The following is a 17,419-nucleotide window of genomic DNA, read 5'->3' as shown; positions in this document are numbered from 1 at the left end:
CACCCATGGCAAAATAAAAATGTTAGAAGTTAAACTTTATCAAAATCAAATGATTTCATAAAAGAATTATTATTATTCTTTAAAATTCTAAGTTAAAATACTATAAATATATTAAATGATTTAATATTATCTTGGAATAAATATTATTTTATATTTAATTTAAATTAATAAAAAAAATGACGTCAGCTCAACTTTATTAATTGGTGGAAGAGAGGAGCGCAACGCATCGCACCAAATATACAAACTCTCGTCAATCAGCTTCTCTCGTCTTCTTTTTTGTATACTTTCGTCTCTCCACAACCACTGTTGTTTCCTTGTTCATCTGCAACTTCAGAATATCTCATTCCTTTTCTATCTTCAATTGCATGTGAACCCCAAATTTTCATCCTTGGAATTTGTAGAAATGGTGATGTCAAAGCGTAGCCATAGGTTTTTCAAGTTCAGAATTCTAGTTTCTTTCCGTATTCAAATTCCCAGCTATCAAAATCTTTTCAAGTTTTAAAATTTTCCTTCTTTCAATCCCCAGAAAACGGTTCTCCTTCACAAAACAAGGATTTTTTTTTATCATTTCCTCAATCTAAAGCCTTTTCTTTTATTTACCCCTACACCGACCCACAGTTTTGTTTTTTGGCTTTGGGTTCTTTTTTTCCACCAATAGATATTCTTGAATACTGTGTTTATCTCTGGAAAAAGACTAAATGGTTTCCAAGGACTACTACTTGTTCTTACGAGCAGTTGTGGAAATGGCTTGGATTATGCTGAGTGTGGATTACTGGAGGCTGTTTTGGTTATTATTTGGTGTTTTTTCCTACGAAAATCATGAAGGAAAGCCTCGGATCACCTAGCACATCTTCAAAATTTTCTTTCTTTACCTGCTGCCTTGTTCTTGAGTTTCATATTCCAGTAGCTAGATAACTATAATATTCGTGTTTTCAATATATATAGACATATTACAATAAGCCCGACAGCTTTTCACGGTGCCTGATTTCTCAGACCATGTACCAAACACGTCTAGGTGGATGTGATGATGGAGTTAAATCTCAGCTTGGATACGTTGAAACCGACCCTTCCGGTCGGTACGGACGTGTAAGCTTTCTTCTTCCTTCTCTCTAAATTTTCCGGGAAAATTTGAGAAATAGTTTTTGATGATAATATCAAAGTAGTGAAGCATGTGTGTAAATGAAATTATATGCATGGTTTAAGCTTTTTAACATGATTGAATCTGTGGGAATTTTCTCTGCAGTTTAGAGAGATTCTTGGTAAAGGAGCTATGAAGACTGTGTATAGGGCATTCGATGAGGCCCTAGGAATGGTGGTGGCATGGAATCAAGTCAAGCTTAACGATGTCTTCCGTTCACCGGACGAATTGCAGAGGCTTTATTCCGAGGTTTACCTCCTCAAGAATGTCAACCATGATTCAATCATTCAATTCTACGCAACTTGGATCGATGTCGATCGGAGAACATTCAACTTCATCACCGAGATGTTCACCTCCGGCACACTTCGAGAGTAACCACATCGGACTTTACTATCAATTGAAAATGTCACATTGGTGTTGTTTTAGTGTATGTTTTAATATGTTGTTTGATATAATACAGGTATAGACAGAGGTACCAGCGTGTAGACATGCGAGCAGTTAAGAGCTGGGCTCGTCAAATTCTGCAGGGTCTAGCTTATCTGCATTGCCATGACCCTCCAGTGATCCATAGAGATCTTAAGTGTGATAATATCTTTGTCAATGGCCACCTCGGACAAGTCAAGATAGGCGATCTCGGACTAGCTTCCATTCTTCGTGGCTCACAACATGCTCATAGTGTCATAGGTATGCTCTAAATTTCCATCATCTGTCTGATTTCTGGGTATCTTTATATGTTACTTTCTTCAAACTTGCACACAATACTAGGGACACCAGAATTTATGGCACCGGAGCTATATGAGGAGTGTTACAACGAGCTAGTCGATATATACTCCTTTGGCATGTGTTTATTAGAGATGCTTACTTCCGAATATCCGTATAGCGAGTGTCGTAACCGATTTTCGTCCGGGCACGAAATATTAATTTTGGCGGGGAAATTGAGGTGAATAAATAATTTTGAAAATAATTTGTGAGTCGCCATCGGCCTTTTGAATCAGGTAGGTCGAATACCTAAAAATTATCTTTTAAAAGAGTTTTTAAGAAAACCATATTTAAAAGATGAACTGATCTGCATTTTTATAACCAAAAATTCGTTCTTTTTAATAAAAAAGGGATTCGTGGTCGGTTACGTTTAAGGAAGGATTAGCACCCTACAACGCCCAAAATTGGTACTTTTTAATTATAAATTGTCTCTATTATTAAAATTTAAAAATACAAAAATATATTTAATTTTATAATCATATTATTTCAAAATTATATAAAAAATATTTATTTATTTAAAAATATCCGAAAAGAACTTCTAGGTGCCTTAAGACAGCTCTTTTCTTTGATATTGATAAATATAAATTTCAAATAATATTGTTTACTTTTTAATTAAAATATCAGAATAGGACATCCAGTTGTATTAAGACTGTCCTTTTTCTTCGATATTAAAAATAAATTTAAAAAAAAATACTATTTATTATATATTTATAAAAATATTTAACAATAAAATAAAAATACTACTAAAACAATATATTTAAAAACAATAAAATAAATGAAGACATATAAAATAAATAACTAAATTATAATTAAAATAAAACTAAATCTAATTCCTAATTAATTGAAATTATAGGGATTAAATATTTTATTTTCTAATTTAATAATTTAATGACCAAAATAAAATTATCTAAAATTCGAATTTTATAATAAATTAAATTAAAAATATGAACTAGGGATTAAAAAATTATTTATTAAAATTAAGGGATTAAATTTGTCATTTATCCTAAATATATTATTTTAATAAAAAAGACTAAAATGAACAAAATTAAAATTCAAAGACTGAATTAAAATTATTATAAATTCAGTTTAGTGACCAAAATATAAAATTTACAAGTTGGGAGGACTACAGACGGGATTTAACTATTTTGTAATTACGCGCATAGTCCTTCCCGAAACGACGTCGTTCGGGAAGGACTATAAATGGTCCAAACCGGCTGGCCCGAAGGGCCAGCCATTTCATTTCTTCTTTTTTTTCTTTAAGCAGAAAGAGAGAGAGAGAGAGAGAGAATTCTCTCTGGCCTCTCTCTAGATTCCCTCACCGGAGGGAATCCGGCAGCCGTCTGCCGCCGCGAGTGTCCCCGCCGGCCACCGCATCCGGTGGCCGGAAAATTTATTTTTATACTATTGGATAGATCGGACCGTCCTAAGGACGGTTCCGATGTTCTTTTTCCTTAAATGGCTCCCAATCGGAGCAGATCTATAAATATACCTTCGGTATTTTCGGTTCTCCGGCGATGTTCAGTGTTTCCGGCGACGGTCAAGGCTTCCTTGGTAAGCTTCTCTCCTCTCTTTTTCCTTCTGTTTTTGTTTTTGCTCTGTTGGGATCGTTGGTAGTTTTATATCTCTCTCTATTTTCCTTTTTTTTTCTTTTTGGTTCTGTCTCTGTCCCTGGTTTTTTTGTCTCTCTTTTTCTTTTTTTTCTTTCGCAGATGGGTGGTGGCTTTTATAGCCACCACCGGTGTTCGTCTCAGACCGGTCCGAAGAGGGGGCCTCGGTGAGTCACCGGACTACCAGTGGTGACTCACCCCGTAGCCTTGCATGGACGGCTGGCGTTGATCTTCTGGAAGCATCATTCGGGACGTGGCAGCGGCGGAGGCGGTGAGGGCTTCTGGAAGCAGCAGCGGCGGCGCTGGGACGTGTCCCTAGGGTATAGATACCCTAGGGTTTCCTCTGGCAAATGGTGGACCGTTGGATCAAACCAGATCCAACGGTTGAGATTGAAGATGGCGGCTGGCTAGATTAGGGTTAGGAAACCCTAACTGGAAACCCAAATATTTAGGGTTTCTGGTTGGATTTGGACCGGCTCTGGTTGGTTTGTAACTGGGCCGGTCCAATTGTAATTGGGCCTGTAATTATATTTTTTATTATTTATTTATTTTTAATATATTTATATGTATTTAATATATTTAATAATATAATATAATAATAATAATAATAATAATAATGATAATAGTAATAATAATAATAATAATAATAATAATAATATAATATAATAATAATAATAATAATAATAATAATAATAATAATAATAATAATAATAATAATAATAATAATAATATGGATAAAAATTAGTATCTTCAGCTGCCCCTCTTTGCTCATTCTTGTGTTAACAAGAATAGGGCAAAGATGAAAAGATAATAAATTTTTTTTATCCATTTGACTTTACTTTGATCATAATGGAGATATTGAATAAATTCTTCTCTCTCTCCAAATAAGTTCTTCTTATTATGAACTTTCTGCTGGGGATAATGATAACCTCCTTTCTGTGATAGAGTCATTCAAAAGGTTGAATAAGCTCTTGATGAGTTCTTCTCATTATGAACTTTCTCTAGAAAGGCTGATGTTAATCTATCTCCTTCTGTGATAGAATTATGCCAAAAGTTGAACAAGTTCTTCTTATTATGAACTTCTTCTTTCTTCTTCAGATGAGTTCTTCTCATTATGAACTTCTCCGGAAAAGATAATCCATCAATTGATGGATTCAGGTAAAAGGTTGAACAAATTCTTCTCATTATGAACTTCTTCTTCTTTCTTCAGATGAGTTCTTCTCATTATGAACTTTTTCTGGAAAAAATGATCCATCAAGTGATGAATTCAGGTAAAAGGTTGAACAAATTCTTCTCATTATGAACTTCTTCTTCCTTCTTCAGATGAGTTTTTCTCATTATAAACTTTCTCTGGAAAAGATGATCCATCAAGTGATGAATTCAGGTAAAAGGTTGAACAAATTCTTCTCATTATGAACTTCTTCTTCATTCTTCAGATGAGTTCTTCTCATTATGAACTTTCTCTGGAAAAGATGATCCATCAAGTGATGAATTCAGGTAAAAGGTTGAACAAATTCTTCTCATTATGAACTTCTTCTTCCTTCTTCAGATGAGTTCTTCTCATTATGAACTTTCTCTGGAAAAGATGATCCATCAAGTGATGAATTCAGGTAAAAGGTTGAACAAATTCTTTCATTATGAACTTCTTCTTCCTTCTTCAGATGAGTTCTTCTCATTATGAACTTTCTCTGGAAAAGATGATCCATCAAGTGATGAATTCAGGTAAAAGGTTGAACAAATTCTTCTCATTATGAACTTCTTCTTCCTTCTTCAGATGAGTTCTTCTCATTATGAACTTTCTCTGGAAAAGATGATCCATCAAGTGATGAATTCAGGTAAAAGGTTGAACAAATTCTTCTCATTATGAACTTCTTCTTCCTTCTTCAGATGAGTTCTTCTCATTATGAACTTTCTCTGGAAAAGATGATCCATCAAGTGATGAATTCAGGTAAAAGGTTGAACAAATTCTTCTCATTATGAACTTCTTCTTCCTTCTTCAGATGAGTTCTTCTCATTATGAACTTTCTCTGGAAAAGATGATCCATCAAGTGATGAATTCAGGTAAAAGGTTGAACAAATTCTTCTCATTATGAACTTCTTCTTCCTTCTTCAGATGAGTTCTTCTCATTATGAACTTTCTCTGGAAAAGATGATCCATCAAGTGATGAATTCAGGTAAAAGGTTGAACAAATTCTTCTCATTATGAACTTCTTCTTCCTTCTTCAGATGAGTTCTTCTCATTATGAACTTTCTCTGGAAAAGATGATCCATCAAGTGATGAATTCAGGTAAAAGGTTGAACAAATTCTTCTCATTATGAACTTCTTCTTCCTTCTTCAGATGAGTTCTTCTCATTATGAACTTTCTCTGGAAAAGATGATCCATCAAGTGATGAATTCAGGTAAAAGGTTGAACAAATTCTTCTCATTATGAACTTCTTCTTCCTTCTTCAGATGAGTTCTTCTCATTATGAACTTTCTCTGGAAAAGATGATCCATCAAGTGATGAATTCAGGTAAAAGGTTGAACAAATTCTTCTCATTATGAACTTCTTCTTCCTTCTTCAGATGAGTTCTTCTCATTATGAACTTTCTCTGGAAAAGATGATCCTTCAAATGATAAATTTGAATCTTTGCTAAAATTTTTGAAATTCCTGTTAGAAATTCAACAAAAATGAATGAAAATGCATCTATTTTTGCAAATGCCTAAATATGATGCATGAATATTAAGTTGTTTGATTTTAGACGGGTGAATTGAGTATTTCTTCAATTGTAAAAACCCAATATATCTGTCTTCTTCAAATCAAAGAATCTATCATCTTTGACAGATGTAGATGTAGATATAATGTCACAAAACCTCTTGAGAATAAAACTCAATAGTATAGGCTCTTGAAAAGCTTGCATTCTGGCAACATGTTGATTCTGATAACAACTTATCTGATTATGAAGTGACCTTTCAAGATGATTTCACAGATATCGATAGTTCTTCTAATACCGAGAAATCTTGAATTCTGAGGAGAATAAACTGTTATACTTGACAAAAATGAGATTCTCATGGGCTGAAACTTCAATAGCCCTGAAGAAATGTGGTCCAGATTCATCAATTGCAGAATTGGCAAATTTTATATGTGCTTCTCAAATGACTAAGGCTGCTGATGCACTTCTTCTGGTAAAAAATAGGAAGTCATTATGCAATGATCCTAATTATAAGCAAAGGCGAAACTTGGGCTATGTTTTTTTTGAAAAGGAAGCAGAGGAAGCTTGAAAAGGAGCTTCTTAATGAAGATAATCATGTAGTTCATCTTTCAATTCCAACGATTGGTTCTGGGGTTCCTACTGAATCAGATCAGATAACTCAAAGAACACTTCCAGAAGATGCTATGAACACATTCATCTTTTAAACTCAATGATTGTTTTGTCAAATCAGATCAAATAACTCAAAGAACACTTCCAGAAGATGCTATGAACACATTCATCTTCCAAATTCAATGATTGGTTTTGTCAAACCAGATCAGATAACTCAAAGAACACTTCCAGAAGATGCTATTGGCACATTCATCTTCCAAATTCCATGATTGGTTTTGTCAAACCAGATCAGATAACTCAAAGAACACTTCCAGAAGATGCTATTGGCACATTCATCTTCCAAATTCAATGATTGGTTCTGTCAAACCAGATCAGATAACTCAAAGAACACTTCCAGAAGATGCTATTGGCACATTCATCTTCCAAATTCCATGATTGGTTTTGTCAAACCAGATCAGATAACTCAAAGAACACTTCCAGAAGATGCTATTGGCACATTCATCTTCCAAATTCAATGATTGGTTCTGTCAAACCAGATCAGATAACTCAAAGAACACTTCCAGAAGATGCTATGAACACATTCATCTTCCAAATTCAATGATTGGTTTTGTCAAACCAGATCAGATAACTCAAAGAACACTTCCAGAAGATGCTATTGGCACATTCATCTTCCAAATTCAATGATTGGTTTTGTCAAACCAAATCAGATAACTCAAAGAACACTTCCAGAAGATGCTATTGGCACATTCATCTTCCAAATTCAATGATTGGTTCTGTCAAACCAGATCAGATAACTCAAAGAACACTTCCAGAAGATGCTTGATTCTGTCCAATTAGATCAGATAACTCAAAGAACACTTCCAGAAGATGCTATTGGTAAATTCATTTGTTCTATTTAATGTTTGGACTGGGATATCACAGTACTTATTCGATGTAAAGCCAGAATTTGTAGATTTGAAGCATTTCCATGCTATTACACTGAAAAGGGCTATATAATTCTGCCAATTAAAAACAAAGTTTCTCTTATTATGCTTCATCCATGTGCTGATGCTTTTCCATTGACAAAGAAATGATGGCTTTCTTGGAATCCTAGAACAAAGTTGAACTGTTTATAAACATGTACATGAAGTGCCAAATTGACAGAAAGGATCTGTAAGGCTTTTGAAGCTTATGACAATGAGCCACCTTCGAGTGTCCAGAAGTATGTTCTTGATGAGTGCTGAAAATGGAATCTAGTATGGGTTGGAAGGAATAAAGTTACTCCACTTGAACCTGATGAGGTGGAAATGCTTCTAGGTTTCCTTTAAAACCATATACAAGGATCTGTATAGAAACATGTTTCCTAGTGATATCAATGTCTTGTTTTTTTGCTGGAATCAGTACTGCAAAGATCATCTTCTACTGTTTTAGTATATCTTTGAAAACAGATGTGCAAGAACTGAATGGTGATCGGTTGGAGCAATTGATGAGTAGATTTGGCGGATTCGACCTTGTTGTCGGTAGCACCACTTGTAATAATCTTGATGTTCATGGCTTTAAGCTAGTGATGATTTGCCTACTTTGTATTCCATGTATTTAAAAGTATTAACATAAAGTGATATTCAGAAATCTTTAAATTATTTCAAAATTATGTTAATTCAATAGAAAAGAATAAATTGAATTTCCAAAAATAAATTTAATCTCAAATAAAATGAAACTGGAAATAGATAGAATTGTATTCAAAGTTATGGCAAGCATAAGAATGATAAAAATTCAAATGTCTCAACAAATTATAAGCATAAGTATTTCTAAATTAATCAAGTTGACACAATTTAGAGTAATGATGGAAACTTTTGTATGGAAGATCTCAAACGTTGTCAAAATGCTTGTGGATGTGAAGTTTCTTCCAAACTGTCAAAATCTTAAGAGAGTTCAATTGCCAGATGCCTAATATCAACTTGCATTTGAGCCGCCTTTTCAGGTTTTCAACTCAAATCCTTCCTTTGGTTACAAGATGCCCTTTGCGGGTTTTCACCTTGACCCCCTTTCTTTTTCTTCTCTTTTTTTTTATTTATTTTTTTTAATTTTTTTTTCTATTCTCTTCAAGCATAATATTTCTTGACAGAATCCGAGTTTATTGGATTTTTCAGAATTTTTCCATCCATTTCTGCCAAGATCAACGCTCCTCCGGAAAAGGCCTTTTTCACAACGTATGGCCCTTCCCAATTAGGCATCCATTTCCCACGGAAATCTTTATGTATAGGCAAGATCTTTTTTAGTACTAGATCACCCTCTTGGAATTCTCTTGGATGTACTTTCTTATCATGAGACTTCATCATCCGTTTTTGATACATCTGTCCATGGCAAATAGCTTTCAATCTTTTCTCTTCAATAAGGTTCAATTGATCAAATCTAGCTTGGATCCATTCAGATTCATCCAATTTTATTTCTCTCAATATTCGGAGCGATGGAATCTCAACTTTAATTGGTAAGACTGCTTCCATCCCGTAGACTAAAGAAAAAGGCGTTGCCCCAGTAGATGTTCGAACAGTAGTTCGGTATGCATATAGAGCAAAAGGTAACTTCTCGTGCCAATCTTTGTAAGTTTCAGTAGTCTTTGTAATGATTCTCTTGATGTTCTTATTTGCTGCTTCAACTGCCCCATTCATCTTTGGACGATATGCCACTGAATTTGCATGTTTGATCTTGAACTGTGCACAAAGTTCGGTCATCATTTTGTTGTTCAGGTTCAAAGCATTGTCTGTAATGATCCTCTCTGGTAGGCCATATCGACAAACTATCTCTTTCTTTATGAATTTGCAGACTGTGGACCTCTTAATATTAGTGTATGAAGCAGCTTCAACCCATTTGGTAAAATAATCAATTGCCACAAGAATGAAACAATGTCCATTCGATGCTTTTGGTGTGATTGCTCCAATGACATCTATTCCCCACATAGAAAATGGCCAGGGTGCTGTCATTACATGTAAAGGTGATGGGGGTACATGAATCTTGTCTGCATATATCTGGCATTTATGACATTTCCTTGCGTAATCAATGCAATCTGTGTACATAGTAGCCCAATAGTATCCATATCTCATTATTTTCTGGCCATGGAAAGACCATTTGCATGTGTTCCACATATTCCACTGTGTACTTCTTCAATGACATTTCGAGCTTCACTGGTATTTAAACATCTCAACAGCATTTGATCACTGCTTCTTCTATACATAATCTCTCCATCAAGAAAATATCCAGCAGCCATTCTTCTCAAGGTTCTTTTATCAATTTCTGTTGCATTTGGTGGATAACTTTGATTTTTGATATATTGCAGGATATCATGATACCATGGTTTACCATCTACCTCTTCTTCCACACTATAACAATGTGCAGGAATTTCATATACTTGCATTTTGATTGGCATCATATCAACCTTCTTAGTTGCTTGAAACATAGCAGCTAATGTAGCCAAAGCATCTGCCATTTGATTTTCTTCTCGAGGGAGATAATTGAAGGTAACTTTCTCAATTCTTTCACTAATTCGAGGGTAAAATTTCGATATTCCAACAATTTGGGATCTTTTGTTTCCCATTCTCCTCGCAATTGATACACCACTAACGATGAATCTCCATATATCTTGAGAAATTTGATTTTCCTTTCTATAGCTGCTTTCATCCCCATGACACAAGCTTCATATTCCGCCATGTTATTGGTGCAAAAGAACTCCAATCTACTCGTAAAGGGATAATAAATATTTTCAGGAGAAATTAACACTGCCCCGATTCCTCGTCCCAAAGCATTAGATGCTCCGTCAAAGTAAAGCTTCCAAGTTGCAAATGCATCATTTGTTTTGACTTCTTCATTCATGGATATGCATAACAGATCTTCATCGGGAAAATTAAAGTTCAAAGGCTGATAATCATTTGATACACGACTGGCCAAAAAATCAGCTATGACACTTCCTTTTATCGCTTTTTGGTTGACATATACAATATCAAACTCAGATAATAACATCTGCCATCTAGCCATTCTGCCTGTCAAAGCTGGTGATTCCATTAAGAACTTTAAAGGATCAAGTTTGGATATCAACCAAGTAGTATGGTATAACATATATTGTCTGAGTCTTCGAGTAGTCCACACCAAAGCACAACATAATTTTTGTATTGGTGGATATCGAACTTCACAATCGGTAAATTTCTTGCTCAGATAATAAATAACTTTTTCTTTCCTTCCTGATTCATCATGCTATCCTAGTACACATCCCATCGAATTTTCGAAGACCGTCAAGTAGAGAATTAATGGTCTATCAGGTATTGGTGATACTAAAATTGGGGCATTGGATAAATATTTCTTAATAATATCCAAAGTTTCTTGACATTCTTCATTCCAGACTTCAGGATTGTTCTTTCGAAGTAATTTGAACACTGGATCACATTTATCAGTTAATTGAGAAATGAACCGAGATATATAATTTAATCTTCCCAAAAAGCCTCGAACTTCCTTTTTTGTATTGGGTGGTGGAAGATCTTGAATTGCTTTGACTTTATCTGGATCAATCTCAATTCCTTTTTTGCTGACCACAAATCCCAAAAGTTTCCCAGAAGTTACTCCAAAAGTGCATTTAGCGGGGTTGAGCTTTAATTGATACTTCCTCAATCTCTGGAAAAGCTTCCTCAAATTTTGAATATGTTCTTTTTCAGTTCGGGATTTAGCAATCATGTCATCTACGTATACTTCAATCTCTTTGTGCATCATGTCATGAAACAAAGTTACCATGGCTCTTTGATATGTTGCCCCTGCATTTTTCAATCCAAATGGCATCACTTTATAACAGAATGTGCCCCACATGGTTATAAATGTTGTTTTTTCCATGTCTTCAGGATTCATTTTTATCTGATTATATCCTGAAAAGCCATCCATAAATGAAAACCATGCATGCCCTGCAGTATTGTCCACTAATGTGTCTATGTGGGGTAAGGGAAAACTATCTTTCGGACTAGCTTTGTTGAGATCTCTGTAATCCACGCACATTCGAACTTTTCCATTTTTCTTAGGTACGGGAACAATGTTGGCTACCCATTCTGGGTATTTAGATGCCTGTAGGAAACCTGCATTGATTTGTTTCATCACTTCTTCTTTGATTTGCAACAACATTTCTGGCCTCATTCTTCTGAGCTTTTGTTGAACCGGTTTATATTCTGGATTGATTGGAAGCTTGTGTATCACTATATCTGTGCTCAAACCAGGCATATCTTGATAAGACCATGCAAAGATATCTTTGAACTCTTGAAGGAGATTTATCAATTCTTGTTTTATCTGGACTGTCAGAGTAGTACCAATTTTCACCTCTTTTCTTTCTTCATCTGTTCCCAAATTCACAGTCTTAACCTCTTCTTTGTGGGGTAGAATTTGTTTGTCTTCTTTTTCTACCAATCTTAATAGTTCAGTAGGAACATCACATTCTAGTTCATCTTCACAACCATTGATTTCTTCCAGACATATAGGCTGCTCTAAATTTATCACTGGATTAAATCTAGGAATAAACATGCTATTAACACGGTGACACCTGCAAATTTAAGTCGGAACATTTCCGAAAGAATATAGTAAATTTATGAAAATAAATAAATGTAAAAATGTAAGAAAATATAAAGAATGATTGCCATCTGAAAATTTTAAAGAAAATTTCTTATATTTAACATAATTTCTTTTACAAGATAACAAAAAGTTTTCATATTTTTGAGCTAAACATAAAGATTAGTTCTGAATATTACTCTGCATTAATATTAAAAACTATAGGAAGATCTTCAGTGGTCCAATTGGTGAGGGTTTCTCCAGGAAGACATGGTCGAATCCTATCCAAGTACTTGCCAGTCTTGTTGTCATTTATGATCATGTTGATAAATAATCCATTCATAGCTTCTTCAACTATGTCTTGATCTTTCGTCAACTTTTCTTCTTTAAAGGCTTCAACAAGCTGCTGTTCCACATTAATTGTTCCCCCTGATCTGAATATGGTCTTCAACTGTGGGAAAGACATGTGTTTCCAAAGGATTTCTCCCCCTTTCAATTTTGCCTTTCTGTCTTCACATCTTCTTTTCATCTCTTTGTTCTTTTGCTGAAGATTGGGCTTAAATCCCAGCCCAAAACGGTCTTTTTCATCTTTATACTGATAGGAACTGAAATTCCTTGAAGATTCTTTCCTAGACCTCTCCCAGCTTTAGCTCCGATGCCTAAAGTTTGTTGTACCGTCATCTTGGTGCAATCAGACAATCTGGGATATGGAATTTTGCTTCCTTCTGCAATATAGGTTGCATTTACAAATTCAAGAGCTCGAAAAGAGCATTCAAGAGCCTCATCATTGGTGTCGATATATGGAACATCGCTTGTTACAGACGCAATGATTTCTTCTTCAGCACTAACGCATATTAGTTGTCCATCAACAACAAATTTCAATTTTTGATGTAATGAAGAAGGAACGGCTCCTGCTGAATGAATCCATGGCCTCCCTAATAGACAATTATATGTGGGGTGGATGTCCATCACCACAAAGTCAATATTGTACACGACTGGGCCGATTAACAAAGGTATTTCCATTTTCCCAAGCACTTCTTTTTGAGTACCATCAAATGCTCGTACCACATTCTGATAACTCTTCATGTGTGATTGATCCAGAGGCATTATTTGAAGTGTAACTAGGGGCATCAAGTTGAGAGCGGATCCATTGTCAATCAATACTCCTGGCAACACATGACCATGACAATGTGTCGTGATGTTCAAAGCTTTTACTGACCCCATTCCGCCTTCTGGTATTTCATCATCTGTGAACGTTATGTAATTGTCAGCGGCTATATGTCCCACAATTCTGTCAAGTTTATTGAGGGATATATCTTCGGGGATAAATGTTTGATTGAGGATTTTTATCAAAGCATTCCTATGCGCTTCTGAATTCATCAAAAGATCAAGAATAGAAATTCTTGCCTGTTGTTTGTGTAGTTGTTCAACCACACTATACTCACTATGTTTCAAGAATTTCAAAAATTCTTGAGCTTGCTTTTCTGTCACAGGTTCATTGAATGCTGGAAGGGATTCATCTTCAAATACCTTCTGAGGTATTGCCATGGCTTTTCCTTTTGCTTTCACTTGTTCTGAAGCATTGGATGTTTAGGGAGAGTAACATCTCCCACTCCTTGTAAAGAAACCGACCTCGCTCACTGCTTCAGACGTCGATGTGGTACTCAAACTCTGTATTTTCTCTTCTGTTTTATCTAGAGAAACAGATCCTCCTACCACTGAAACATTGGTAGTATAATTCCAAGGTACCCTGCGGGTATCTTTGTATGGAAATGGTAGAGGAGTGGTGATAACTACTTTTGGCCTTATTGGTGTAGGAATCGCCGTAGATGATTTCACATTAATGATCACAGGATCATTTATTCTTTGATTTGGTTTAGAATCTTCTGATGAGCAAACATCATCTTCTTTTTTTCCGGGTTCTTCTTCAAAGAATTCTATTTCTCTGTTGTTCATCAATTTTTGCACCAAGTTTCTAAACTCAGGACATAGTTGAATTTTATGCCCTTTCTCCTGATGATATTCACAATAATTCTTGCCTTCATTCTGCTTTGGCCTGAATTGTTGTGGAATTATACCGACTAAAGAAAATTGTTGGAATATCCAAACAAACGGAGATTTAATTTCAGAAATGTCAGTCTTTGCTTTCTTTCTGTTCTCTTCCTGAATTGCATTCACGTTTTTATCTCCATGATTTGGCAATGGATGACTTGATGCGGATGGTGTATTGAATTCTAACTTCCCAGTGTTGATCAAATTTTGAACCACCCTTTTGAATGCTAGACAGTTTTCAATAGAATGTCCTGTAATTCCTTCATGGTAAACACAGTGTGCCTTTGTATCATACCAAGGAGGGAATGGTGGTTGCATGGGAACCAAAGGATAGGGCCTTATAACATCTGCTTTTAACAGCGAATCATAGATCTCTGCATATGGTACTGGTAAAGGTGTAAAAGATAACCTTTCATTTTCCTTTCGAGATCCTCTGGACTCTACTCGATTAGTGTTTGTTTCCTCTTTCTTAACCCTTGGCTGGGTTATTGTAACACTTTTCGATGAATCCTTGCTGTAAGAATTTGCATTGTTGACTTCATTTTCCTTTTTCCGGTATGTAGGTCTTTTAGAACTAGACCCATCATTTGATTCAATCTTGCCACTTTTCAAGACATTTTCAATTAATTCTCCAGAAATTACCAAATCTGCAAAATTTCTGGTTGCATTCCCCATTAGATGGTTTAGATAAGGAGCCTTTAATGTATGGACAAACATTACTGTGGCCTTTTTTTCTGACAAAGGTGGTTGAACTTGAGCCGCAGTGTCACGCCATCTCTGGGCATACTGTCTGAATGTTTCATTATTCTTTTTCTCCAAGTTTTGGAGAGTCCATCTATCAGGGACCATGTCTGTCACATGGCGGTACTGCTCTAAAAATGCTTTAGCCAAATCTTTCCAGGATCTAATGTTGGCTTTGGTCAATTGAGTATACCATTTTAAAGCCGGTCCTGTCAAACTATCCTGGAAGCAGTGAATTAACAATTTCTCGTCCTTCACATATCCTGCCATTCTTCGACAAAACATAGTAATGTGGGATGAAGGGCATGTAGTACCGTCATATTTATCAAATTCGGGAGCTTTGAACTTGATGGGGAGGATTAGGTCTGGAACCAAACTTAACTCACTAGCATCAAACCCATAGAATGATTCAGTTATTTCCACTGATTTCATTCGTTCTTCTAAGTTCTTGATCTGTCTGGTCAGTTCTTCATTTACTTTTTGTTTCTCATTCAGCTCATTCAAATCTGGGATCAAATGCTCAGTATTAAGATCACCTATTTTCACATCTGATATAAGCGGATTTTTGCTTGAAGATGCGGGATCCACTTGTTGATCTTCATGTGGTTTAGCTTCTTGTAATGCAGATGTACGAGCATTGATTTGTATAGGGGTAGTACCAGAGTGATAAATTGGTTCTGGTGAAAAACCTAGAGGATATATGGGTTCTTGGTCGAAAGATACAGGATTTTCATGCATTTTTCCACTGATAGCCTGCCTTTTAAACATGTCCTCTATCTTCTTCATCATACTGTCTTGTGAATTTGCAATACTGGCTTCAATTTTTTCCAACTTCATTCTCATTTCTTCTTGTTCTTTATGATGCTGTTCCTCAATACGCTGTATTTTATCCTCCATAATTCTCTTAGTAGCTTGTCTAGTACCGTAGTGATGTAGTATTTCTCTTTTGGCCAGAGTAACTGCGATTGAAAAATCTTTTAATATTATTTTTTCAAATTTTAATTAATGAACTTTAACTTAAATAAAATAATTCATAGCGAAAATTATGAAATGAATGATGAATGTATGCAAAATGCATGTATGTAAAAAACATTGATCCCAAAAAGTTAACTGTCATAGAACAACTTTCATCGGCATACAAAAGTTTCTTTATAATATTTCATAACTACAGATAAGGCATAGCTTTCCTATTAAGCTCTATAATTTCTTTCATTAACCATGACACCTTCTTTCCGCACTTAGAAACTGGATCAACTTGATGCTCAATTATTTCGGCTTCAACAGCTAGTTCCCCAACATATCTGGCAACCTCGCTCATTTGTACCATGGCCTCGAACACCATATTGCTTCTTTCTTCACTTCTTTCGACATAGAACTCAGTTGACTTTTGCCATTGTTCAGTTGTTCCTTCAAGAGTTTGCTCTAACTCAGTGATTCTGACTTGAAAATTGTGCAGAATTTTTTCAAGATCTCTAATGTGTCTTCGTAGTGAAGCATTTTCCTCATTACTTTCTTTGAGATCATTAGGTCCTAGACGAACCTTTTCTTGAAACAATGATTCCTCAAGTTGCAAAATGTAAGCATTAAACTCTGAGTTTTTGTTTCTAGACTGATCCAGATCCTCTTCAAGTTTTGTTCGTGCTTCTTGCGTTCTTTGATTAAGCTTCTGGATTTGAACATCTTTGTTTCTGCATCTTTGCATCCAATTGCTAGCCACCTCCTGCTCTACCTCAAGTCTGGTGTTGAAATTTTTTCTTTCTAGCTCCCATTTTTCTTTTTCAACATTGGATTCTTCCATCTTTTGGCCTCTGACTTCAAGTTCAGCAATCAATGGTTCATTTCAGATTCAAATCCCTTGAACATGATATTTTCTCGCCTTCAAATTTATCAAAGATGTCATTCTTCATCTCTTCTAAATCTTTGGCTCGATCCTTTTCTCTTTGCATTTCATTCATGATCTCGCGGTGTTCAGCCTTGTGTTTTATAATTCGCTCTCTTCTGTCAACCTCGAAATCTTCCATTTTTTTCTTTCCTTTTTCCAGGCTTTTGAGTAGACGGCTATTCTTTACTTTCAGATCTTCAACTCGTCTTTTCTCAATGTTTAATTCTCTGGTCATTTGTACCGTCGATTGGCCGGGTCCTGATGCTTTTCGGGATTTATATAACTCCTGGTAATTTTTCTGTAAGGCTCTGTACTCATCCTCACCTTTTTCTTTATCTTTTCTCAACACTGCACATTGTGATGAATGAAAGTCAATGTCAACCCCCA

General features: G+C 35.4%; 1 protein-coding gene across 1 annotated transcript; it reads left to right on the top strand.

Moving 5' to 3' along the window:
- Positions 1–243: 243 nt before the first annotated feature.
- Positions 244–7,900, top strand: LOC120200726 (probable serine/threonine-protein kinase WNK5). The gene is made up of 5 exons (XM_039201491.1): positions 244–1,086; positions 1,244–1,509; positions 1,599–1,822; positions 1,904–2,026; positions 7,875–7,900. The coding sequence occupies exons 1-5, from the start codon at positions 997–999 to the stop codon at positions 7,898–7,900; spliced, it is 729 nt and encodes a 242-aa protein (XP_039057422.1). The 5' UTR covers positions 244–996.
- The last annotated feature ends 9,519 nt before the right edge of the window (positions 7,901–17,419 follow it).

This window comes from Hibiscus syriacus, unplaced genomic scaffold (genome assembly GCF_006381635.1).
Source record: "Hibiscus syriacus cultivar Baekdansim isolate YM2019G1 unplaced genomic scaffold, ASM638163v2 tig00006507_pilon, whole genome shotgun sequence".
NCBI lineage: Eukaryota > Viridiplantae > Streptophyta > Magnoliopsida > Malvales > Malvaceae > Hibiscus > Hibiscus syriacus.
The sequence above is the reverse complement of the archived record's forward strand: the minus strand, read 5'-3'. Positions and strand labels throughout refer to the sequence as shown.